Source organism: Lonchura striata, chromosome 2 (assembly GCF_046129695.1).
Source record: "Lonchura striata isolate bLonStr1 chromosome 2, bLonStr1.mat, whole genome shotgun sequence".
Taxonomy (NCBI): Eukaryota; Metazoa; Chordata; class Aves; order Passeriformes; family Estrildidae; genus Lonchura; species Lonchura striata.
Window position 1 is genome coordinate 67202432 of NC_134604.1, and position 25400 is coordinate 67227831.

General features: G+C 39.2%; 1 protein-coding gene across 1 annotated transcript in view; it reads right to left on the minus strand.

Annotated features, from left to right (window-relative positions):
- Window positions 1–328: 328 nt before the first annotated feature.
- The window catches only part of KL (klotho), a 45996-nt gene continuing 20924 nt past the window's right edge, over window positions 329–25400 (minus strand). Inside the window, exons 2-5 of the mRNA XM_021541866.3 lie at window positions 14411–14921; window positions 10050–10318; window positions 6528–7644; window positions 329–2783 (exon numbers count right to left, since the gene is read on the minus strand). Coding sequence (XP_021397541.2) covers window positions 2446–2783; window positions 6528–7644; window positions 10050–10318; window positions 14411–14921 — 2235 coding nt within the window. The 3' untranslated portion in view covers window positions 329–2445. The remainder of the gene's footprint in view (window positions 2784–6527; window positions 7645–10049; window positions 10319–14410; window positions 14922–25400) is intronic.

The following is a 25400-nucleotide window of genomic DNA, read 5'->3' on the forward strand; positions in this document are numbered from 1 at the left end:
TTTACCTACAAATTAGCTATCCAGCTGGTGCCATCTGCCTGTCAGTGGTTACATATCACCCAGCCTCTATAGGAAGAGCCTGCCACGCCTCCTCCGTGCTGGGACTGCTGTTTCACACACTGTGCTGTGCCTGGGCCATTCCACAGCTCCCAGCAGCAGCTGGATGGATGGGAACTGCTCGCGAAGCACCAGGTCAGGCCAGCGTCCATCAGCACTGTGCCCAAGCCACCTGTGCTCTACCGGATTTCCCCCTGAGCCCCCCTCAAACCCAGGGGGGCAGGTACAAACCAGGTACACCTGGCTCTCAGAAACATCAGGCCCGATGTTTGACCAACAGCAAAATACACACCACGCACACAACGCATACAAAACACACAAGCTGGGCATGACCTGGGTGCAGCTTGTGCTAAATGAATGTCACTTTTTGTTACGTGCTGCAAAGGCATCTGGCAGCTGGCATAGCGTACTGCATGGTGATTCACTGCTGTGCCAGGGAAAAGACATTCCACATTTCATACACTCAGGGAGAGCTATTTCTTCATAATCCTCAGTGCACCAGGCACCAAGGCATAATATACAGCAGTTTGAAATGTTCTCTTCTACAGCAAGTCCTATCAGTCTATAAATAATTTTTACACATATTTTTAATACTTCATCACTTACCCTGAAACGTGCATCTTAATCTCAATACCAAAATATACATAACTGCAAAGATAAACCACTTAAAGATAGTAACCAGAGGAAAAATGTATCAATCACTATGAGAAGACACTAATTTTTTTCTATATATTATTTAAGGAAAAATATAATCTGAAATTACAAATTAAAATAATATTTCATATGTAAGTTTTAATATACAGTATAGAATCAGAGTATTCAGGTTGAAAAGAACCCTGGGAGGTTATTTAGTCATCTTCTAGTAATATAGTAGATAAACATTACATTTTATACAGCATAATCAACTTTAGTAGATAAATAATTCTTGATTAACACAGAGCATATTTCTTTTAAAATGTTCTTTCCAGCAAGTGACATTGTTCACATAACAATAAAAATACAATTACAGCTGAAGGCAATGCAGTCTGAGTTAGCAAGCAGAGAAAAATGACTATACTGCTTTACAATGAGGACCCTCTGAATGCAGCAATTCACAAGGCAGGCAAAATTACATAGGTTTTTTTTTCCCCATTCTCTCTCTATTTCTACTTATAAACAACAGTGCTAACATTCTGCTATTTTATCTTGTTGAGAGAAAAACAGGAGGCCCTCAGACATGCAGTAATACTTTGGGATGAAATGCTGCCAGGTCCACTTACTCAAAGGAGAATCTCCAGCCAACCTGTGAGAAGTTTGGCCCAACAGTTCCACAGTCTCAGACCCTGGCAGCAATAAAGTGCTGCACTATTACACCAAAATGCTGGCTTTTGAAGTCTCTGCACTCAACATAAATAGCATGCAGAGACCATCCCTGCTAAGTTACCACAAGTTTTCAGCAGATAAGTGGCCGGGCAGCAGCAGTGGCATCTGAATTCAACTGGCTGTGAGAAGAGCAGAAATGGGGTGTCCCAGCTGTGCCATGTCCCTGGGTACAGGGAAAGAGGCATGAGGTCAGGCACACAGCTTTCTGCCAACAGTGAAGACATCCCAGTTCCTGTTCTTTGCCTTTTTTTTCTGAGTGCAACAAAGAGAAGCCCTTTCACCCTTCCCATCTCTTCCCAGTAGATGACCCAGTATGACCCCTGCAATCCCTGGATATATTCCTGCTTCTTACCCGCTAAGAAAGACACAGTTCCTTTAACTGAAGTTCCCCAATGGCATCCTGAACTCAGATGTAGCCACAATACCAGTTACTGATTTACCAAGAGCTCACAGCAGTACAGACTCATTTCCCCCTGTTCTTCCTCCAGCATCTGCTTTAGGAAGGGGATTATTCTTTCCCCTGGCACTGCTTTTTGTGGTTGTCCTCCATCTTTCTTCTCAGTCATGATCCCTGCTCCAGTTAGGTTCTAGCTCTGGTTAAGAAACACCAGTGTTAAACCCTAATTTGGAAAAGTAAATTCTTGTTTCACCTCAGTTGGAGAAGCTGACATTTAGGCTCTTGCATCACACCATGTTTTCAAAACCTACTTTCACCTGTATAGCTCAGCAAGGGAAATCCAAGAAGGGGAAAGCATCTGCTTAACAAAAGGTTCCATGGAAACTTGTGAGACAACTCCAACCACAGGAATCAAGGACTGGTTATAAACCAAAGGTACTGTAACAGGGAAAATTATTTCTGGAAGCCCTATGCAAGCAATAGCTTCTCGGTGTCAACATCCTGCAGTATCAAGCAATGTAAATGCCTTCCTAATGCTGAAACAATCACAGCATTGTGCATTTTTATTTCAGATTTCCCAAGGGGATGCAAGAAAAAGGACAGCAAGTGATGTATTCAAAGGAGAAGCTCTATTTATACCTTCTTTCTACCCTCTTGGAGTAGTAAGTAATGAAGAATATAGTAACAATAAAAGCAACAAATACAAAAGAGATAAAGGCTAATAACGATTTTCTCGTTCGGAAGAAGTGGCATTCGGGACAAGAGGCAACCTCTTCCGGACACAGCAACTCAGGAGTTTCTGGACCAGGAAAACCATTATTGCCAATTATTTCTCTGTACTGCTTCAGAGAAGGCTTTGGTTCATACTGATTTGCAATGTAGCTGTAGAGACCATACTTAGGAGCAGTCTTGTCATTAAAAGAATAGACAAAATATCCTTGAAGGTTAATGTCATCCAAGGTGTAAGCTGCAAAAGAAAACAAAGGGTTGAAGAAACAAATCAATGTCACTTGGCATTCAAGAGCAGTACCATATGTCCATATGTAAAGGAGGGGCAGGGGAATGTTAAACCTACATCTGCACTTCTCTCCATTATTAGGTAAGCTACACGTCCATCTGTGAAGTGTTTCTCATAAAAAGTACAAATCTGTCAGCCACTGCCAGATAGTGTGATCTGTGAGTATCCTGCAATTTATTTCCTTGTGCTTGGTAAACACAGCTGGAGTGCCTGACTGTGTTTAATGATCAGCATGGAACCTATCATGAAAAGATGGCTCTCTTCATTATGTGTGAAAGAATACAGGTTTTAGGTTTCCTGCCCCTGTTTTTCTGCAGCCTGTTCCTCTGATTGCTCCTTCTCCCTTGCGGGGCACATCATGATGGGGACAGTCAAGAAACAGAGGATGTCGGGCTGCACTTCTCACTAGCAAAGGCACAGTGACACCAGAAAAATCACACAGCCATGCTGAGGTTGTGTACTGGGATATCAGTGGTGCAAGGGGAAAGTTTATGCAAAACTTTATGCCCTCTCCTGTAATTAACCCAAGTTTCTGATCCAGGATGACCTGTGTTAGCCTTTATTGAGAACATGTCCACAGTCCATACTGCTAACTCAGCTACTGGAAGAGGCCCAGCAGCTGCAGTGTTAACCTTGAGCCATCCATCCTACTTGACAAAAAAAAAAAATCAATCCAAAGTAGTAAACACAAACTCTAATAGTTAATCTCTCAAAATCACTGTTTTAACAAATTAAAGCAGATGAACACAGAAAGGAATTTTCATATGCTTCTGGAAACAATTCTTTCTCAAGCCACATGCAAGACTTCAGCACTTCTAACCCACTTTTCACATGCAAAATGAAATAATATTTACCTGGCCTTTTACAGAGCTGCTGCTCAGAATAATTAGTTGTGTTTGCAGAACTGCAGGTGGATTTAATGGTGTTACATAAATGGTTACTCCTATTCTTTGTTTCCAGTTGGCAAAGATGTACTCTTAAAAACAGTACAAAGGACTTCAAAATATAGCCTCAGTCCAAAGGGTCCTGTACTGTATCCTGGAATCATCTATCTGCACAAACCTGCTGGCTCCCCTGGAACAATGCAGATGAGCAATATTACATGCACAAAAACTCCCACATGTAGTGCCTGAAATCAGCTGGAGGAAGAAGGCAGAATAGGGACTTTAAGGCCAGGGCATACACATACCAATACCCCTCTACACTGTGACACTGAGGTAAGGATACAAGATTTCTAATTCATCTTAGTTACTGCACAAGGTCATGCAAAAAAGAAATGCATGTTTTGGAGAAACCTGAATTAGTCATGATGCCAAGGTCATGTAACAAAATGCACAAAAATGCAATATCAGAGAGGGAGAAATAAAAAATGGAAAGCTGATGGACCAAACACTATGGAGGAGCGTATGGTGTCTAAAGTGGGAGATAAAGCTTTAGGAAAAGTATTACTGCTAGTTAGCAGAAACATATTTATCCATCACAAAAAAGGTGAAAAGATAAGAAAATAGGTTAAGCTGGAAAACACAGGAGCTATTTACAGGCTGGCCAGAAGAAGACGAAAGAAGTGACTGGGTGACAGTAGTACCAGAACAGTACAAAGGGCAAAGTTCTGTAAAAAACAGAGGCATGTAGGTGTTCTTGCTAACAGGAACTGGGAGAAAAGTCTATATCCACAAACACTTTGAAAACAGAAGTGCCAAGGAGACAAGCAATACAGAAAAAAAGCAGCTTGAAACCACAAGCCCAAATATAGCCAAATTATTTTTTAAACTATAGATTTATAAAGCATGCATCCAGTGCTACAAAATGCTGGAGAATGAACTCTTGGGCACTTTATATTGATGTTCTGTAATCTGCAAAAGACGTGGAAATTACAGAAGAGGAAATTAAAGCCAATCGTTAATAAAGTGAACAGGAATTTCCAGCCATTCTTCACTACCTATCAAAAAAGTGGAACAGATTATATAAAGCTTGATAAATATAAAATGTAGGAGATAATACACAATTAATGCCAATCAGCTTGGCTTTATGAAAAATAAGTTTTTCAGATAACTTGGACATCTTTTTTTCTGAGACCAGAAGATCAATAAAAGTAATGACGTTTGATGTTAAATAGTTAGAGCTTCAAAGGCAAATGACTTAATATTATATGGCATTTGGAACAATAAAATAAAATGTTATGAGGTCAAGGGAAGCCCATAATAAACAGATTTCAACTAGTCTCAAGTAGAATTAAGAAGTAATAGAACTAGAAGTAAGTCTGTAATGTAATTGAAAGTAAATGTAATTGAAGGTGTCATAGTGTGCATATTTCTACCATGATCACGGACGCTCGCTTTTAGCACTAAGTTATTTAATGATCTTAAATATATCAGCAACCTGAAATAAATTTAAAACTTTCTCTCACAGTCTGCAAGTCACAAAGATTAGAGATATAACTTAGCTAGTGTAGCAAGGTTTGCACAAACAAGCAGTAGGCATTTACACATGACCAAATGTGAAGATGTCAAAGAACAAGCAGACCTACTTTTGAAGAGACAGTCCTGCTTGGAATGGGGGAAAGGAATCTGTAACTGAGCTTAAAATATCAGTAAATCACCACAGAATCTGTGTAACCAACTTGCTGCCATGGCCAAGAAGGCCAACAACCTGCTTGAATGAAGCAATGAGGAGGGTAAGAGGTTATGTTATACCTGCCTAAATGTGGCTGTGACAGGAACAATGTGTCCAGGTGTGGGTTTACCCCTCTCATGAGGAGTATCAGTATACAGGGAAAACCTAATAACTCAGAGCTTTGAAATGATGCTTTATAGCAAGGGACACAAAGAGCTTTGTCTGTATTATCTATCAGAGATAAATGAGAGATAGCTTGTCTTGTGTCTGCAAATTCCTACATAGGTAAAATACATGTGGAAATGCACAACAAATTTGCATAAAGCTGAAGCTAAAGCAACTAATAGTAGAAATGACTGTGTATATATATATATATACACAGTGTGTATATCTATATACACACACTGTGAGGTGCCAAAGATTCTTCATCAGTAAAAATTATCTCATTTGGGTCTTGTGCTTTTCTGAAAAAAACAGCATGAAACAGCATGTGCTGTATGACAGGATGACTCAAAATTCTTTTTGCCTTATAATTTATGAATCTTTGAGACAGAGAAAAGGACTGGTATGTGTTCTGAATAGCAGGAAACAGTCCAGGAAATGGCATAATGAGGTAGACAGCTGAATTATTATGAAGATCACTGTTGGATAAGATCACTGTTGGATAAGATACAGAGACAACTGAGGAACAGAACTCATACCCAGCCCCAAGGCACATCAGTGGAGCAAAGCAACAAAGGAAAACAACAGTAGAAGTGCAATAAGACAAAAAATCTGACTAAATGCATATGGAGCTACTCACACAGCTTCTATTTAAATTTGTTGAATCCATAAAAATCATCTTCTGCTGTCTTATGCAGAATATAAGCAAGATCTTAGGTTTAGTAATACCAATCAATCATAAATCAAGGAAAAAATTACCTCTTACACTGTAGTAAGTGTAAGAGGTATACTTATGCATAATACTCCATTTATGGAGTATTCTACAGAGGACATGTATTTTAAAGCTAAGCATACTTTATCACACAGTGTATACTGATATTGGCATTTGTGACATATAAAGCATCTGTGATTCCTTACCTTTTAAAGCCTCATTGATGTAATTCTTTATGTAATACACTCTAAGTTTATCATGCACCATATTCTGGTCATCGTCAATCCCATTAGCCATAACATAAATTGGGACATCGCCATACTTTGATTTCACCCACTTGAGTAATTTACGCAGTCCCCAGGGCACTACTGCAGCTCTGCTGGGAGAGTGAAGCCATGTGATGTCATTGATCATTTGAACTTCAAGGTAGTGGTCATATTTTACTGCATCTTCTTTCTCCGAACCCACAAGGGTAGTAGTGTAGTGACTCAAGGCAAAAAAATCAAATGAGCCCTGTATTAACTTTTTCTCATCTTCTGAGAAGTAAGGCAAGTGGAAATTATACAGGTCAACACTGTTTATTCGGTGAAGCCATGCTCTCATCACCTCTGGGTAGTCTCCATTCCCAAAGATGGGCTCTGCAAGCCAGCCAATGTCAAACTCTAAAATTCTGTCAGCAACTTCTTGGTCATTCCTGGAAAAGGGACAAGCTGGTTCTACCCAGTCAGCTTGCAAAGCTATAGATATTTTGCCCTTCTGAGATCTCCTGAATTCTTTGTCATAAAGATGCCAGACTTTTGCATGGGCTTTCAACAGGTTGTGCCCTGCTGTGTATGTCAGGTTTTTCACAGACGGTTCATTCATGGTGATCCAAAATTTGACATGGTCCCCAAGACTTGTAAAGCAGAATCTGGCATACTCAACAAAAGCTTGAACAATTTCTGTGTTTTCCCAAGCTCCATATTTGGCAAGAGAAACTGGAAGCTCTTGATTCTCAATCATAGGTTGCCATAAAGCAACAACAGGAGTTATGTTAACCCTGAGAAGTTCACTAGCAAAACACTGATAGTAATGTACAAGTGTGTGGTTGATTAGAGAAAGGTTACCTAAAGGAAGGATTAAAGACCATTTCAGTGAAAAATGGAAGTGTGTGACATGCATTTCTTGCAGAAGAGAGATCTGGAGCCTGATAGCAGCAAAGTCAACACAGTGACGCTTGCGCTTCGAGGCGTAAACTCCATCCACTTTAATGAGCTTCTTTGACTGGTGAACATCCCACAAATAAACACTGGAATCAAGGAACTGGGCGGGTGTCGTGTCTACCTAGGAGGAACAGGAAACACACCAGATTCAAGCTGTTTGTTCCAGGTAGGCAGGAACATCATCACCATCAGGCACATTCTAGTGAAAGAATATCCTGAGTCAAAACACTGCATTCGGCATCTCTGACACTGGCATCTTGGGCTCGTATGTATGAATGACTTTTCTGTTAACAAGTGATGTCAGAAAAATACCAAATCTATATATTATTTTCACCCTACTTTCCAAACAAACTTATGCTAATGGTCATCATGTTTATGTCTTCTCTAAGCTGTTCCAGTTTCCAAAAGAAATAAGGGATTGCTCAGCGGTAAGGCACTAATTCTGCAACAGATATCCAGAGAAGATGTTCAGTGAAGAGTACAGTAATTTTTAAAATGTTTTTCTTTCAAGATTAAGGAAGGTCTACAGAGAGACTGTCTTCTGTGAATTACCCAGTACAGTCAGATTCAAGACCACTCCTGAATGCATGAGAAGAAATAATGAATACAACATAATTTCTGTGTTCTTTTCTTTTCCTGACTATGATGAAAGATGAGTAATGCTCTGCACTTGATTTTTAGCAAAAATTCAGTGGACAAGCAAATTTTTTCCTTCTTGCTGAAGACATCCTTTTTTATTTAATTCATACTGAAGTAATTTCCAAGTTATTTCAGCAGGCTGTTGATGTCTGAATAAATTTTTTGGGCCTCTGAGTAAACCCACTGTATGTTACTCCAACAGAAAATGCATTCCCCAGAAGGCTTTAGGGTTTCAGATGTCAGAACTGCCTATATGGCACACTAACACAGTACAAGATGAGCTCAGGGTCGCTCAGAATTATACTTTCACTTTTTAATGAAAATCACAAGCACAGTAAGAACCAGAAAATAAAAAACTGAACTATTTATAATAATGCACAGTGTAAAATTTCCTCATTCATACTCTTTGTAATTCTTTCTAGATCCAAACCACAGGATAGTGGTACCATGGTCTTTATTTGTCCTTTTCTCTTTCTTTTTAATCTTTGGTGTGTGGCTTCCCCCTGAGTTCGGATTCCTTGTCCTGCCCTCTGTTTGAAAAGCAGGTGTCAGCCTACAACCAGTGTTCAACTTGTAGCTGAGGCTCTGCAGACTGTATAACAGAAGCTGCTAAAAATCAGTTGCTATTTTCTCCGGAGAGGTCAGTACTGTGCTTGTAGAAGAAAGTAATAAAGAACAGCATGTCTGAGGGAAATTGCTTTTCTGGAGAATTGTCCCTTGTAGATTACTAAAGCATGCATTGCCACTAATACTGTGGGAATGCTGTCAAAACAGTTTTTCCACTGTGATGCATCTACAAATCAAACAACCTAAGCCTTACAGCACAAAATGTTTGAATGGCCTTTTGAAACTAAAATATTTGGCTTTGAAGGTTTTGGAGATGGGAGGGATTTTTTTAGTTGTTGTAGGCTGACTGTCTCCGCAACTTTATAGTTGTTACTGACTCCAAAAGCAGCAATTCCATTTCCAATTCTTAATCTATCTGAGAGCTAGAAGGATGACTTGAATTTTCGTGGAAATCAGTGCACAAGGTAGAAAGGCTGCAGTATTTCTCAAAAGAACAAAGTCAAATCATAATTTTGGAGTGAGAAGAAACAAACAAGCTCCTCACATTCAAGCCTTAAGAAAGCTTGTGCCTTTGTGTAAAATATAAATTAAAAATTCTGTTTTGGATTAAGTCTTGGCTTTGAATTTACACCTCTTTACTGTGGTTAGAGAAGCTCTGCAACCCAAAATAGCATCCAAGAATTACAAAGCCCAAGAGTTAAAGAGATCATAACTAAGGTACAATTTTTATTCATGTTATGAAGTATTATAATTTGAAAAATTCTCCCAAAGTATCAAATCAGTTGAAATAAAGACTGAGGACCGTGAACTAGCTAGGTTCTATGATGACATAAAATGAAATAGAAGGAATACAGAAATTTCATTTAAATCTAATACTGTTTACTTCATTTTATATAAAATCTCTCTAAGAACAGCACCAGGATGTATTTGCATAAGATAAAGAAACATGCCACTGGAAGTGGCATGTCAGGAAGTTTTCTAAAACATGTATTTTACAGTTTAGCAGATTTAATTGACTTCCCTTTGAAAAGAGCTGACTTCCCATAACTGATCACATATGTTCAGGGAAGACAAGCATCAGACTCCTTCCCATTTCCATGTATTTTTCTAAAATGTTATTTATAGTGTCTCAATCTGGCTGGTTTGCCTTGATCACACACCGCAAGTCTGGTGAAGAATGACAGACACAGTGTTTGGCACAAAAGCCTTGTACCCATCTCCTTGCAGCACTGTGGCAAAGACACTATTCAGCAAATATGTCACTGTGAACTTGTGCACTGATCTGGCTGGACAGCCTGTCGGCTTTATTATCAGACTCACCTGAATGTAGTTGTCAACAATTCCCCAAGCAAAGCCACAGGGAAAAATACCTTCTATGGGCTGGTTTTCAGGCAAAGGTGGGAAGCCATTTTTTTCTATCAGCTTTTGATAGAACAAGACAGAAGATTTGGGCATCAACTTCTTGTCATGGCTTTGAAAATCAACATAAAACAGTCCACGTCGAATGCTGTACCCTCTATGCCACTCAAAGCCATCCAGGAGGGACCAGACTGTGTAGCCAAACACGTTAACTCCGTCGTACCGGATAGCTGAGGAAAGAACAAACCCAAACTTAGCACGGTGCTCATTTTTCCTCTCTAGATCACACCCTATCAGCAATGCTTGCAGCATTAGTGTGTAAGAACAATGCAACAGGTCAGATAAGTATCTCAGGGCCTTCCTCAAAGCTTGTTCAGGGAACATATTTCAGCTGCACTCAGGGAGCTGCCAGATTATGGTAGGAGGCAGCAGAGGTACCTGGCTTGGCTTTAAAGCAGCGAGATTTAAAAAGAGAAGCTGCGCAGCAGTGGTTTGAGCAGAGCTGCTCATCAGACGTACCAAACCTCAGCCGCAGAGTAGAGCCTGAGCTGTCTGCAGCCCTGGAGCTGGTGACTGCCCTGCACTGCCCTCTGCTCTGTTCATGCTGCAGCTCACTCCAGGGTAGCTGTTACTGCAGCACTACCCTGTATGCAAACAGAAGCTGTACTCATTTTCATCTCCTATGCAATAGGAGATGAATATCACACGTTTGGTGTGCACATGAATTTTTATTATTTATTTATTATTTATTATTTTAATATTTTTTTTTATTTTATTACAGATTCCAAGTAGAAGTGATAATACAGAAAGACTCTGTTTATTTGGAAATTCTGCCTCTTTACATCTTTTATGGCACAGTGTTTTCCAGCTCAAATATTTAAGGGTTTCTAAAAATATGTGCATGTTCTAGGTCAACTGTTTGACTTCTAAAATCACCACATGCTTTAAGGGTTAATGTCAGGATCTACTGGCATCTCTTAGTTTTACCAGCATTATTACAAGATTTCAAATGATACTCACTTTTTTTAGATTCAGCAAAATGTTCCTGGGCAAGGCTCAGCTCCAGGAAAGCACAAAAGAGTGTGCTAATTCTAATTACATAATTAGACACACCCTAATTCAGCAATGCATTTAAGCACATTCTTAAGCGTTCTTTTGAACTAGTGTTTGGCACTGTAGCCAGCAAAGTTTATCTTTATTACTCACCATTTTCTGTCACCCCGAACTGGATACTAACTGAAGATAATATTTACCAGCCTAGTAACACTGAAAGCATTATTTCAGGCAAGCAGAATAACAAGATCCTAATTCCCTGAGGTACATTTACTAATGTACCTCATTACAACCAGTTATGAGGCACCACATGGATTCTTGATTGTAACCCTGTTTGAATCAATTAAAGGAACAATGCAGTTAAATAAGGAACAAATTTGGCCCAGTCTTTGTCAGAGGTCATGAGAAAATGTCTAAGGAAATTGAATATTTCTCCTCCTAAAGGCATCATTCTTTTGTGTTTGGCAAATGTCACTATTTTTCTAACCTCTGCATGCACCCATGATGACATCTGCCATACAGCAGAGTAAAAGCCAGTACAGGTCCACTGTGTGAACCAGTCTCACTGAAAACTTCTTTAAGCAGCATCTCACCCTTCTCTTCACGTCACACAGCACTCCCACACTTCCTGAGCATCTTGTAAAAATCCTCCTCAAATCCTTTTTTAAAAAGTGTATTAACTTTTAAGTGTCACCTAGGAAAGAAACAACTTGAAAAATGTTTGGAATTTCTAAGAAGTCTGGAAGTCTCAAACACTGTATCCCACACAGATTGCATTATTACCACAATGAAATGTAATGTATTTCTCCTCTCCTCTCCTCTCCTCTCCTCTCCTCTCCTCTCCTCTCCTCTCCTCTCCTCTCCTCTCCTCTCCTCTCCTCTCCTCTCCTCTCCTCTCCTCTCCTCTCCTCTCCTCTCCTCTCCTCTCCTCTCCTCTCCTCTCCTCTCCTCTCCTCTCCTCTCCTCTCCTCTCCTCTCCTCTCCTCTCCTCTCCTCTCCTCTCCTCTCCTCTCCTCTCCTCTCCTCTCCTCTCCTCTCCTCTCCTCTCCTCTCCTCTCCTCTCCTCTCCTCTCCTCTCCTCCTTATCCCCAAACAGGGCTGTAAATCCCAAATGGATATTCTTTCCCAAAGGAAAATTTAAAAAATAAATTTAAAAAAATGTACAGAGCTTGTCTACAGCATGCAATAGCAGAATGAACACCTACATCAGCACTTCAAGGGAAATCAGGAGCACACTTTTGAGCTAATCTCCCTCATTATGCTTCAGTTCACACCGTGGACTCAGAATGCATGGCCTGGGTTCCTTTGGGCTGGAATTAATCCAGAAATGGGCTTCAGGAATACATAAAGTGTGGACACCAGCCTCCATCTCACACTCTTTTTTATTCTAGGTTTGCTCCAACTAGGCTGTACTTACTTGTTTAAGTAGATACAGAAATAAGTAGTTCTGTCTGAACCAGTGCATACACACAACCAGGCACAGATATTGGCAAGATCTAGCAAGTAGCAAAATCCCAGTAATGCGACCCCATGTCTACATTAATCATCCTTGCTTCTTAGTGCTACAGCTCCAGTGTCATTTACTGTCTCTTCACCACTGGAGTGATTTTCATGGTGAATACGTCAAAAATCTTCATATTACAATGCTTTATTACACTGGATAGGCGTATCTGCATCTCTCAGAGAGAAAGCTTGTGACTTTATGTTTGGTTTTTAATGCTGTCCAACAACTCTGCTCACAGCCAGCAAAATGCCTTTTTTGGATCTTTCTCAACTAAATTCCCCAAGGTATTGCAGAGAGAACTCTGGTATTTACATTGGATTTTGCAGATTCTAACAACAGAAGATTTGGGTGCAATACTTTTCATTTTAATGATACCAAAGTCCTTCCTGCAGACCCAGCCTGCCTCTGCTTTCTTTGTGTTTATTTTTTTTCTATAAAAGGTTTAGGCAAATGCCAGTGTCTTATGACAAGTCTTTAATACTGTTGTTGCCGTTCTTATTACTTATTGAGTGATACAATAAATGGAAAGACACTTTGTAAATTGAGATTGCTTCCAACAAGCTGTGATTAAAAGACAGATCCACGAATGTATTTACAGCAATTTAAAATCTAAGCAGAAATAGGGGTAACTGGACTATGACCCCTTCATGAAGATGAGCTCTTCATCTGACTTTATGCAAACTAGTGATACCATACTTGCAATAGCTAGTTAATGCTTTGCTCAGGTATATATTCACCTTTTAATTTACTTGCAATAATTAGGTTTCTGGAATAGCAGATGAAACCAATTTGGGAGTCCTCTGCATCTTCATTACTGCTGAGAATAAAATGAAGCCAAGTTTTTCTCATTCACCATATGAAAATGGCAATGTAAGAGAACATCTATTTCATCTGAACTAATAGATAAAATAATACTCTTTAAACCAAGAACAGTAAACTGTAGACAAGTAAACCACTTGATAAATTGTAAATTTAGAAATTAAAAGTCAATGAAAGTGGAAATGGGAACCCCAACAACTTATCAGCGACTACTAGGATTGAAAAAATGTTTTGCCAGAAGGAAACAGGAAAACAGCAAGTAAGTCTCATCTACGGTGGTGTAGTTCCCTTAATGTTTGGAAAAAATAATAGGTTAACAAATTAATTATTTTGATTATATACCCTCAACCATCCAGTTCTCCTTTAACTGATGGAAATCCAAATTACTGTGATTGATGCCCACAGCTGTACAAATGTAAAATTTGGACAATGGCAAGACACAGAATGAATTTTTAATTTTTAAATGTAAATTTTTTTAAATGTAAATTTTTAAATATTTAATTTTAAAATGTACTATTTTGGTCTTATGGGTTTTTTCAGGGGCATTCCTATTGCATAGTATTTATCTTCCCGTATATATATTCTTATGTTTTGTACATATGCATTCAGATAAGGAAAGCAGCTATTAATTTATAAGATAGTAAATTCTCCTAAGGCCACTGAGAATTAGTTTACATGTCTTGCACCTCCTCCTACCAAAGACAGTAGAAATTTTCCTACTGACCTCGAGGACAGCAGCATCAAGCTCACCAAATACTATTGCAGATATGAGAGTTTTTCAAGGAAAGAACAAACCCAGGAAAGGTATTTGAAATCTCATTTCATAAGTGCCAAGATGAATGCTACAGACTAAAATCAGTTTTCAGCCTGGTGCCTTAACTCACCTCTGTAGGCTATATTGCATTATAATTTTTTCAAGCATGTATTAATACAAAGTAAGTCCTACCTTTTAAAGTTTCCATAATGAACTTTTTGAGATAGTAAATATATTTGGCATCATCTTTCTTGGTCGTACCAGAAACGAACCAGCTGTTCTCCACAATGAATATTTGGGGGTTGTTATATTCACTGTTTATCCAGTAAAGGAGCTGCCTCAGGCTTATTGATTCCAACTGCTGGAATTTCATGTGGGAGTCCAAAAGCTGGAAACTCAGGGTAGCTCCAAAAGAAAGAGCAAAAAAGTCTGCTGTTCCCTTGACATACTTCTTCTCAGCCTCACTGAATTCAGGCAACAGAGATGAGAGGTTGCTCCTCATGCTCTCTGGATAGTCACCATCAATAAATATGGGCTTAGCAAACCAGCCAAGCACAAAATCAAGGGATTTTTGGCATTCTTTTATGTTCTTTTCAGTCATATGCTGGGGTTTAATCCAGTGGGAACTAAGGGCAATGGACACTTTTCCTCTTTGAGCTGGACGGAAATGGTCATTGTAGAGATGCCAGACCTTAGCATGGGCCTGTTGAAAAGAAAGGCTTTAATTAATGGACCCAAAAATCCATTTTAAGTAACACAAGTATTCTCAAGAACTGGGGCTCAGTCTTATTAATTCATCAATAGTTTACAATACTTAAATTACTTATTAATACCATATTAATACCATGTATCAACCAGAATTGCTAGTTGGTTGGGAAAAGAGCATCTCTGTTTTCCATAAGATACTATTACAAGCACTGAACACACTTCTGGCTTTATTAACTTATATTGAGTTTAGAAATACTGCCAGTATTTACAAAAATGAAAATGCATTTAACCAAACATGTTTCAAAAAAGCTTTTCATTATAGGAATACCACTTTATCTGCAGATTCATGGATATATAAAAAAAGAACCTTAAAAAGCTGCCCAAAACTCTGAAAAGATATAAAACAAAGAAACACCTTTGAACTTAATTCTTTTTGAATCTAAACACACAACATAAGAATATACAACTACCTATCTGGGCTTTAGAAAGTCCGGTGAAAAAAAAATTTGCCAAAGGTCCTGAAAAAATTGTTCCAATAATTCCATTTAATAAAACGTACTATTTACACCTAGCATCAGAATTTAAGCAGTCGTCTTGGAATAATTTTATCTTTTACTGTAAGAACATATTTTGTACCAAATTTCTTTCCTGAGATCTTATAGAGTCAGTTATAAGAGTCTCTTGATGTTCCCTTTAAAAGCTAAATATTAAGCTCCTGAAGCCTTGCATTATCTTCAGGCGTTACCTTCAAGCTCTTTAACCACTCTCACTGCTCTCCTCTGATTCTCTTCCAATTTGTCATCATCTATCTTTCAACTGCAGAAGCAGAATTTAACATAATATGCCAGTGGCAGTCTTGCCAGCAGTAAAATCAAAGACAATTTACCATACTATTTCTGCTCATGTGGCCACAGAATTACAGTGTGAGCATATGCACATCTCCAGAGCCCTTCACCATCTAAAACATATCTTTTCTTTGAACCTAGCTTATCAAAGAATGTTGACTGTTCTGTGAACCCATATTCAATCTTTTGTAATCTATACATTAGTAGAAATTGTCCTTTTTTTTTTTTTCCTAGGTCATTGATAAAAAGGTAAAAATATGAGATTTGACAACACAAAGGTGGGAGAGTGGCCAGTACAAGAGAGTTCTGTGCAACCCTCCAGAAGGACTTAAGAGGCTGAAGTGATGCAGATAAGAACTGCCTGAAGTTCCAGAAAGGCAAATACAGGACATGCTGGGGAAAATCTGCTGGAAAGCAGCTCTGCACAAAAGAACCTGGGCCAAGAAGGGCATTGGTGTCCTTGGGTGGATGAGGATGGAAAAGCACTGCCAGCAGGTCGGGGGAGGTGATCCTGCCCCTCTACTCTGCCCTGGTGAGGCACATCTGGAATTCTCTGTCCTGTTCTGGGCTCCTCAGGACAAGAGAGACATGGAGCTCCTGAAGCAGGTCCATGGGAGAAGAGCAAGGATGCCTGGGGGACTGAAGCATCTCTCTTACAAGGAAAGGCTGAGGGAACTGGCCTTATTCAGCCACAAGAGATGGGACCTCACCATTGTTTTTAAGTATCTAAAGGAAGAGTGCCAAGAAAATGGATCCAGGCTCTGCTCAGCAGTGCTGACTGCTGAGCAATAGGACAACAGACAGAAACTGATGCACAGGAAGTTCCACCTGAATACAAGGAAGAACTTTTTTACTGTATGGATCACCAAGGACTGGAATAGGGTACCCAGAGGGGTTGTGGAGTTTCTCTCACTGGAGATATTCAAGAACTGTCTTGAAAAATTCTGTTCTCTGAATATCTTTGTAATGGGATCCAGCATGATCCTGCTTGAGCAGGGAGGCTGGACCTGATGAACCACCGTGATCCCTTCTTGCCCGACACATCCTGTGATTCTGTAATTCTGAGATCCACTCATTAGAATAAAAACCTACCTAGTAATTCTACTAACAGTTTATATTTGTATTTTGAGACTCATCACTCAGTATTCATTCATATGTGCTGTGATGACATGAACCTCCACCCTCGCCATACTGAGTTGCAGATCAAATGAACATGTATTAAAATGGCACATGCATTTTTAGCCTTCCCTGAAATATAAATAATATAGAAACCCTGATAATTCCACTCCATGCAGTTGGCATGTTGGCAAATTTTATCATTAATTTATTGATAGCTGCTGTTCAGAGTTTTATTTTCATACACTCTTAACCATTTAAGCTTTGAAGTACAAACACTTCCAGTTGTCAGCATTACTAGGAATATAATTTTTGACATCAACATTGTAATTACCCAGGAAAACAGCAAATTCTACCATTTTACTGCTCTAGCAGAATTTTAATTATCATTGCTGAGAGAAAAACCACTGGAAGTAAAGTGCAACTAAAGGCAAGATCAATGATGAAGGCTCAATTCAGCAGCCCCCATACAGAAACCTGCTGCCTTTGAGTCATTGTGGGATATACAAAACACCTGCACAGATCTGACACAGGTCCTACAGGAGACTAGAGCCACACCCTTTCAGAGTGGTCACCAAAAGCCAAAGAAAAGAATCTCAGAAACTGTGAATCACAGTCCACACCTATGTGCATGTATCTAAATCAAATTTTGAGATGCAGACTTCAGTGTAGATGCTCTCATTTATAATACATCAATAGCTCCAATAAACATGATGGAGCCTGACCATCTGTCCATATTAATACAATGGGTTTTGACGCTTGTGAGAAACTGTAGTAACAACTTCAAAATCTCATGCCAAAACTGAGAGCTGACCTAAGTACAGACTTTACTTCACATTGAAGCTCTGTTACGCTCAGGAAAGAACAAAAGACATTACACGTCAGAATCAACACCCAACACTAAAAACATGATTTTTAAAATGCCATTGGGAACAAATCTGTCACCACTTGCAACTCAAATTTGCACACCCAAATTTTCTCTTATAAAGGGGTCGTATATTTTTCCTCTGTTGGACGTGACTCATCTCCAGTTTACCATCTCAAATGTTAAGATACCACCATGTACATTCTCAAACACGTAATTTCATCTATGTCATCTTAATTTGCAAGTATGCTAGCCAGCAACAGAACACCTTGAGGACTGCGGCACCCAGAACTCTCTGCCCTCCTTGTTTCCCATCAGTGGAGAGAGATCTTCCAGCATTTTAGTAGCTTTGGATCTACCATGAAGAAAGAAGAAAGAGAATTCTACAGATTATCCCTCTACAAGCATAATGAGGTGCTGTTTACTCTCTCACTGCAATGAAAAAAGATGAAGTGTAGCAATGTGGGATCATCTCACTCAACTTTTCTTTCAAAGTTCCCTGGTCTGCTTCTACAGAAAATGAGAAGACTGTCTAAGATATGAAGTGTGAGTCATCCTTTGTGAGTCCATCTCTCTCCAATGACAGACAAAACCTATTACTCAGTTTAGACGGGACATATTCTATAGGCAGATGAAAGGTGGCAAGAAGAAGCTCACTTAAATGTCTGCCCTCTGCAGTGTGCATTAAGTGGAATTATATTATTTCCATTAAAAAAATTCTAAATGTATAAAACAGTGCATTAAAGTCCCCTGCAGATGAAGATCAATGAAACAGTCCAAAACTGCATAGAAATAAATCTGGAAGAAGCCAGTGACAAAGCAGAGAGCCTATATGGAAATTTGGAACAGAATTAATTTGACTAAAATTAGCTGGTTAATACAGTTTTAGAGACTTCAGAGCAAACTGGACTTCCAGCCCAAAATCCAGCCGGTTTCAGAAAGCTGTGTCTCCCAATAAACCCTAAATCACATCTCTTATTTCCACAGAGACACCTGAGGTACTACAGAACACATCAAATGATAATTTGCACCCATAGCAATCTTCAGGCAAATGAATCCTCTTTCCAGGGTAGGATTCCTTTTGAGCTGAAGACACCTTATACTTCACTGTCCATGTGTGAGCCCAAGTTCCCCCAACAGCCAGTGGAGATTTCTGGCTCCACCAGCTGTCTTAATACAGGCAACTAGTTGCCACCCCAGAATAATAAAGACTCAGGTCACACCTGCCATTTCCATGCAGAAATGGAGACCTGAATAGCCTGGGAAGGGTCAAACACATTTCCAAGGCAGAAAACAAGACTGCAATATCATAGCATGGGCTAGGTCCTACCAAATCCTGCAGTGACAACAGAAGTAATTCAACACAAGCACACAAGCTTCATAATCTGACAAAGTCCTACTGTGTTGTCCACTCTATGGCAGGACAGACCTATACAGTCTGAATCACTATATGAAGACAATGCAGTAAAATTAAGACATTTGTTTGCCTGACTACTCCTCTAAGTTCTAGAATCATTAAGATCTTCCTGAATCTGGCACTGATATGGATTATTCTGCAGGTTCTCAGTATCTATATCTATCATGATGCACAGCCTTCACAAGAGCAAATCAAGAATTTTAATTGGAACATCACAATTCCATAATTTATGTTCATTCCTCCAGAACAAGTTTTCTCAATTTTAAGTTCTGTGTCTTCTGAACCAGTAATAACACCATTCATTCACAAATAAATTGCACTAACACCTTGTTTTCCATGCTCAGATGAATTATCTTGTTTAAACCGTCTATTTGCATATTAATGAAAATGAATTGGAAAGTGTTACTGAACTTGGCACTGGTGAGGTGACACCTCAAATCCTGTGTTACAGTTCTGGTCCCCTCACTACAAGAAGGACACTGAGGTGCTGGAGTGTGTCCCCAGAAGGGCAAGGGAGCTCGCAGAGTGTCTGGAGCACAAGTCTGATGAGGAGCAACTGAAGGAGCTGTTTAGCCTGGAGAAGCTGAGGGACAGGGAGAACTTTATATTTTGTTACAACCACCTAAAACGAGGGTGTAGCCAGGTGGGGGTCAGTCGCTTCTCCCATGTTGCAAATGACAGAACAATAGGAAACGGTCTCAAGTTGCACCAGGGCAGGTTTAGATTGGATAGTGGGAAAAATTTTGTCACTGAAAGAAATTTTGCCACAGGCTGCCCAGAGAGGATGATTTTTCTCAAGTTAAATGATTCTATGATTCTATGATTTAGCAATACAAAGAGAAGAGTTAATTGGAAAACGTGTACAAAGAGGTTTTGGTTAGTAGAAACTGGGATGACATACTTCCAACAAAAACATAATTATTCAGTTCCACATCAAAAGCCCTTCCAAAATGGAAATAAATATTTGAATGTTATGGGGGAACCTACTATGTATTAGTCACAATCGGCCTTGTACCTGGAAGAGGAAAATGTATTTTTTCACCCATATCATCAAAAATAGGTATTTTCTTCAAAAGCTACAACAAAAGGATGACACATTAAATATAAGTTTTACCCTTAGATCCTAAGTCAGTTTTACCCACACAGTCTTTGGGCAAACATTCTCTTTCATAATCAAACTATATTCTTAATACTGAGTAACAGATACAGGTATGTAGAAATTGCTTATGGTTTTACCCATATTTCAAAACTAGTAAAATATCATCTTCATATATAAAGCACAGGACTTTTATATATAATAGCTATATAGTTACTCTGTTTTTCCCCAATTACTCCTTCCCAAATATGTAGTGTTCCAGTTTTATTTTTACAATCTATTAGCAAACATTACCACAGATGATAACTTCAATTAATTTAGTATTTTTGACCAATCTCAACAATCTTGTAATAGAATTAGGCTATGTAAATGGTACATAGAACACCAAGCAAACTATTTTCAGTCTACAACCACTCCATGTAAAACTTGCTAGAATCACAGCTCTAAGTATTGATCACACATCTGAACTACACCCTTTGTTCCAGTTCCTTGCTCAATAACCATTAGCCAATTGTTTTTTACACTGTGATGGTCACTGGAACATGAACACAAATTAATTTATGGCAGCTACACATTAGGCACAAAGCAATACCACTCTATTTTAAGATCTGGAAACAGAGATATTAAAATATGCACAGAAAAAGACAAATTAAACCAGATACCCCAAGTTGTAGACCAGTGTATTAACTCCAGAATAAGTGCCTCTGTTTAATGTGATACTCACCTCTACAAAAACAAAAACAAACAAACAAACAAACAAACAACAACAAAAAAAGCATTACATATTTTTCTGAAGGCATAGTGGCTAGATAGAACATCATTTTTCCTCATCATAAACAAAATAGAGCTTTGCTAGCATGACAATAAAAGAGAGAAGGCAGCCTAGAAGCATGAAGCTAAGCCACAGCCATCAGGATGCATTACAGGTACTCCAAAATTATTAGCAGCAGGGGAAAAAAATAAACCTGAAAGATAAGAAAGCCAGTAAGAGTTATTGTTACACTTTGCTATTGAATTTTAGAGCAGATGAAAGTCTTGGAAGGATTTTACTTTCATACACTGTATGCACAGCCACAATGAACATTATCAGAGTTAGATATGCAGCAGGGAGACACAGTGACCACAGCATGATGGAAAGAAACAAAAACCCCTTGATCCCGCTGTGTCAGGTGGCTGCTGCAGGAAACTTTTCCTTTGAAGTACAGAAAGCCAAGATGTCATGGAACAAGCCCTGAGTTAAGCCTCTCTCAGGCTCACCTTGCTTTGAAAGGACACCCACGGGGCCAGCACCCTGTGGCATGGAAGCCAGAGAGAAGGCAGCTGGACTGCACAGGGAACTCTGCAAACTCCACCAGCACCATCGGAGGCTGTGCAAACACAGGACAAACCCTTTGGCAGGGACTCCTCACCCCATTTTTGCCATCACCTGCATCTGAAGCACTCCTCATGCAGTGCAGGCAGAGACACCTCTGGGCCACAACTCACTCAAGCCATTTTTAATGCCCAGACGAGTAAGTGAGATGAAAAAGTGCCTGTTGCACTCCACTCATCACAGGCTGGCACAACCACTGAAGCTGACGTCCTGTTCAAATAAACTAAAGCACCAAGAGACAAGTGGGCTGGGAAAGCAGTTTCAAGTCTCATGAGATGCAAACAGTCTCTGAAAATATAAAGGTCATCTGGAAAAGAATTAAGCAGCATTTGACTTTGTGAAGCAATGGGAGACAAGATAAAAATAGCTTTATTTCTGACAAGTGCTTCTGAGACACTTGATGTGTTTAATCATTTTCCTTTACCTCTGACAGAAAAGCTTAATTACGGAACTGCACCAAAATAGTTCAAGGAATGTTGTGACCCATGTGAATATTAAAGACATGAGAGATTCTTAAACAGAGTACAAAAAGAAGATAAAAGTACAAAGCGGTACTCTTGAGTGATTTAGAGACAATTCTGCAGTACTGGAGTGAACTAAAATAGTCACTGATAAAAGACTTGAAATCTGGGACAGTATTTAGGGGAATCTCAGGCAGTATTTAGGGGAAGACCAAGATAAAATCATTGCCATCAAAATTGCTTTGGGCCAGCTGGAGATACATAAACATACAAAAGCTCCAGTACTGAGAATGACCTGCAAAGTCCTCTACCAAAACACGAACCTCTTGGAAGACAGACCAAGCTCCAACCATCATGATCACACTCAAGTACAGAAAATATAGATACAAGGGAAAACACATGAAGAACTTAGTTGTAATCCAGAAATGCGATCACACAGAACTGCCCAAGGTGAAGTAAACAGCACAAACCAAGACAACAGCACTTTGCAGGAGCTGGTATTTGTCAGACACCTGAACAAGAAGGATTTAAAAAAAAGCACCATGACTTTGGAGAAACTCATAATGGTAACAGTTACAACAACTGAATACATCTTTAGCCAGGAAAACAAATGGAACACTAGTGGATTTTAAGCCACATTCTGGTTGGAAAGAATGATGCTAGAATCAGCAGTGAGCAAAAATGTTAAGCATATAAAAACCTCATAAAACTCACTTAAAATGATATATCAAAAACATTGATAGAATATATAAAAGTGATAAAGCAATGCCCAGTCAGATCACTGAGTGTAAAGGAATGCTAAAACTTCAAACTCCCAGTCTTTGTAATAGTACTATCAAGGAGAAGGCATCCATTAAGACTTCAAACCTGTGGTTTCACAGAGGTTTGTACGAACTGGATGGAAAGAGTAAAAACCAGCCGAGTAGGAAGAAGAGGACTGCCCACAGAAGCTCTCAAACTACAGAACACAGCTTTAGAAGCCAAAGTCCCAGGATTCATGACTCTTCCTTGTGCTAAGGCAGAAGCCAAAGGAGATTATTGCCTTCCAAAGCAATAGTGAGGAGGCCAACCAAAGTAGCACACATAATCTTTAGTGACATTAGTCTTAAAAAAAAGAAACTATTTTTGATTATATGCAGAATCACAATAACTAAATAAACATAAAAAGCAAATGTCTCCAATACCCTTAAGGGTAAAAATTCTGGAAGAAATGCTTATGTCAAGCATGTTTGCTTGATGCATCACCTGATTTTCTGGTAGATGCATATAGGGAAGCCAAGTATCCAGCTGTTGATATTCGGCCCCTCAACATACCTCTCTAAATTTGCTAAGCCAGGCTTCTCACAGGGAGAATAACATACTTCTGATGGTTTACTGGAAGTATGTGAAGAAAATTGTGTTGAAAATCTGAGCAGTTAGCCGAAGATAAACAAACAAGATAGTGTATTAGAAAGAAAAATTTTCTTAGCAAGAGAAAGAGGTAAACACAAATAAGACTAAGGTCCATCATCAATAAGTGTACCTGACAGATAAGGAAGTGACAAAAAGATTTTAGCTTGCTGGACATAATCTACCTAAAAACTAAACCAAAAACCCAGCTTGGAAGAAAGCCTACAGTTTGGCAGGAATATTATAGTATACAGAAACTAGGTTACTCATTACCACCATCCCTGCATTTAAAGAACCCAGAATAGATGCTCTGATGCTCCGGTGTTAATAATTGACCCTGAATCTTATCCTGGCCATATCAGTAGATTAAAAATAAATAGACCCAACTGCTTCTGGATAGGTACTGGAACACTTTGAGTGTGACTTAAAGCTCCCAAAAGACAGAAGGACCAAACAGAAAGAAATCCCTGTAATGCTATTATTAAAAAAACATCAAATGATACTGGATTTGGAAAGTCTGTGTTCATAGAGTTGGGGAAGGCTGACAGAGGTGCATGAATGTGCTGGCCTAAAAGCTCCAGAAGTTCAACTAGAGATGGAACAGGTAGATGCATTTCCCTCATCAGTCTCAAAAGAAATTAGACATACAAGAGTATGGTAAAGTGTTTGAGTCTAGACCATCAACCACAGAAACAGTAAAAATACCCCCAAACAACAGAAAAAAGCTTACTGGAGTAACAAATAATTACAAGAGGCATTTCTGATGTTCCAATCTGGCCTATCATAAAAGCAGACAGCAGGATTTACTAGGTAATGGTTAGATTTTGAGCAATTAATTCTGTTACACCATAAAGCACACCTGTTGTAGGAAAAAATGCCAGTCTGGTAGAACAGATTTAGCATATGCTGTCTTTGGGATTTTTTTTTTTGTGAGGGCAAGGATGAGAAGAAGTTCCCCCTACATTTGCAGGGCAGCAATACCATTCTAGAAGTATCTACTGCCCCAGAATTTCACTGTGCACTAACTTTATGCAATATTCGTATCAGTCAAGCATGGAAACATTTATCAGAGGCTGATCAAATCCATGTAATTTCACAAACAGGCGATGCATTAACCTACAGTCAGGCTCAAACATCACTGAAAGAGTGAATTATACAAATATAAGCCATAACTTTGGGAGCTGTTCACATCTAAGTGAACTGATGAACAGGTCAATTGGCACATTAAAGAGAAAAATATTTAGGAGTAGATTAATGACCTTAGAAAGATGAATGAGAAAAATTAATAAGAAGCTCCTTGCTCTGCAAGCTCACGTAAACTGCAATCTTTTGAGAGTTTTATTCTTCCCTAGGATTCTCTATCAGTGTTTGCAGATATGATTAAAACTTTAACCAAGTTTTTAAAGAAGGTACAGGAATGGGAGTGGAGATCAGGGCAATACCTGACCTCAGCAGCATTCAAAAAGGTTGGCATAGGTAGCCACACTGGGGATGATATTCCAGCATGGTCACTTCATTTGCACTTTGTTACCCCCTCCAGAAGAAGTAGAGGTTATGTTATTGCAAAACCAAAGCAAGTCAGTCATTTCACCATACAAAATGAGCACATGGTTCTCCTGGGAGACTTAATGTGGTGACTCAGAAACTACAGAGTGGGTGAAAGGTGCAAATTACCAAGCTCAGCACATTTAAGTGCATGAACAGTGTGAGCTCAGCAGAAGAGTGAACTACAAGAATAGGTGGTCTCCAGAGCATATCATGGGGTTCTCATCCAATTTATTCACAAGAGTCACCACTTCAAAGAGGCTAGAGCAGGAGAAAGGTAGTTCCCTCTGGGAGAAGATATTAAGCAACTGCTACAGAATTATTTAATGTTTCTAGAAGGTAAACTAGACCCTCTTTCTTTTCCGCAC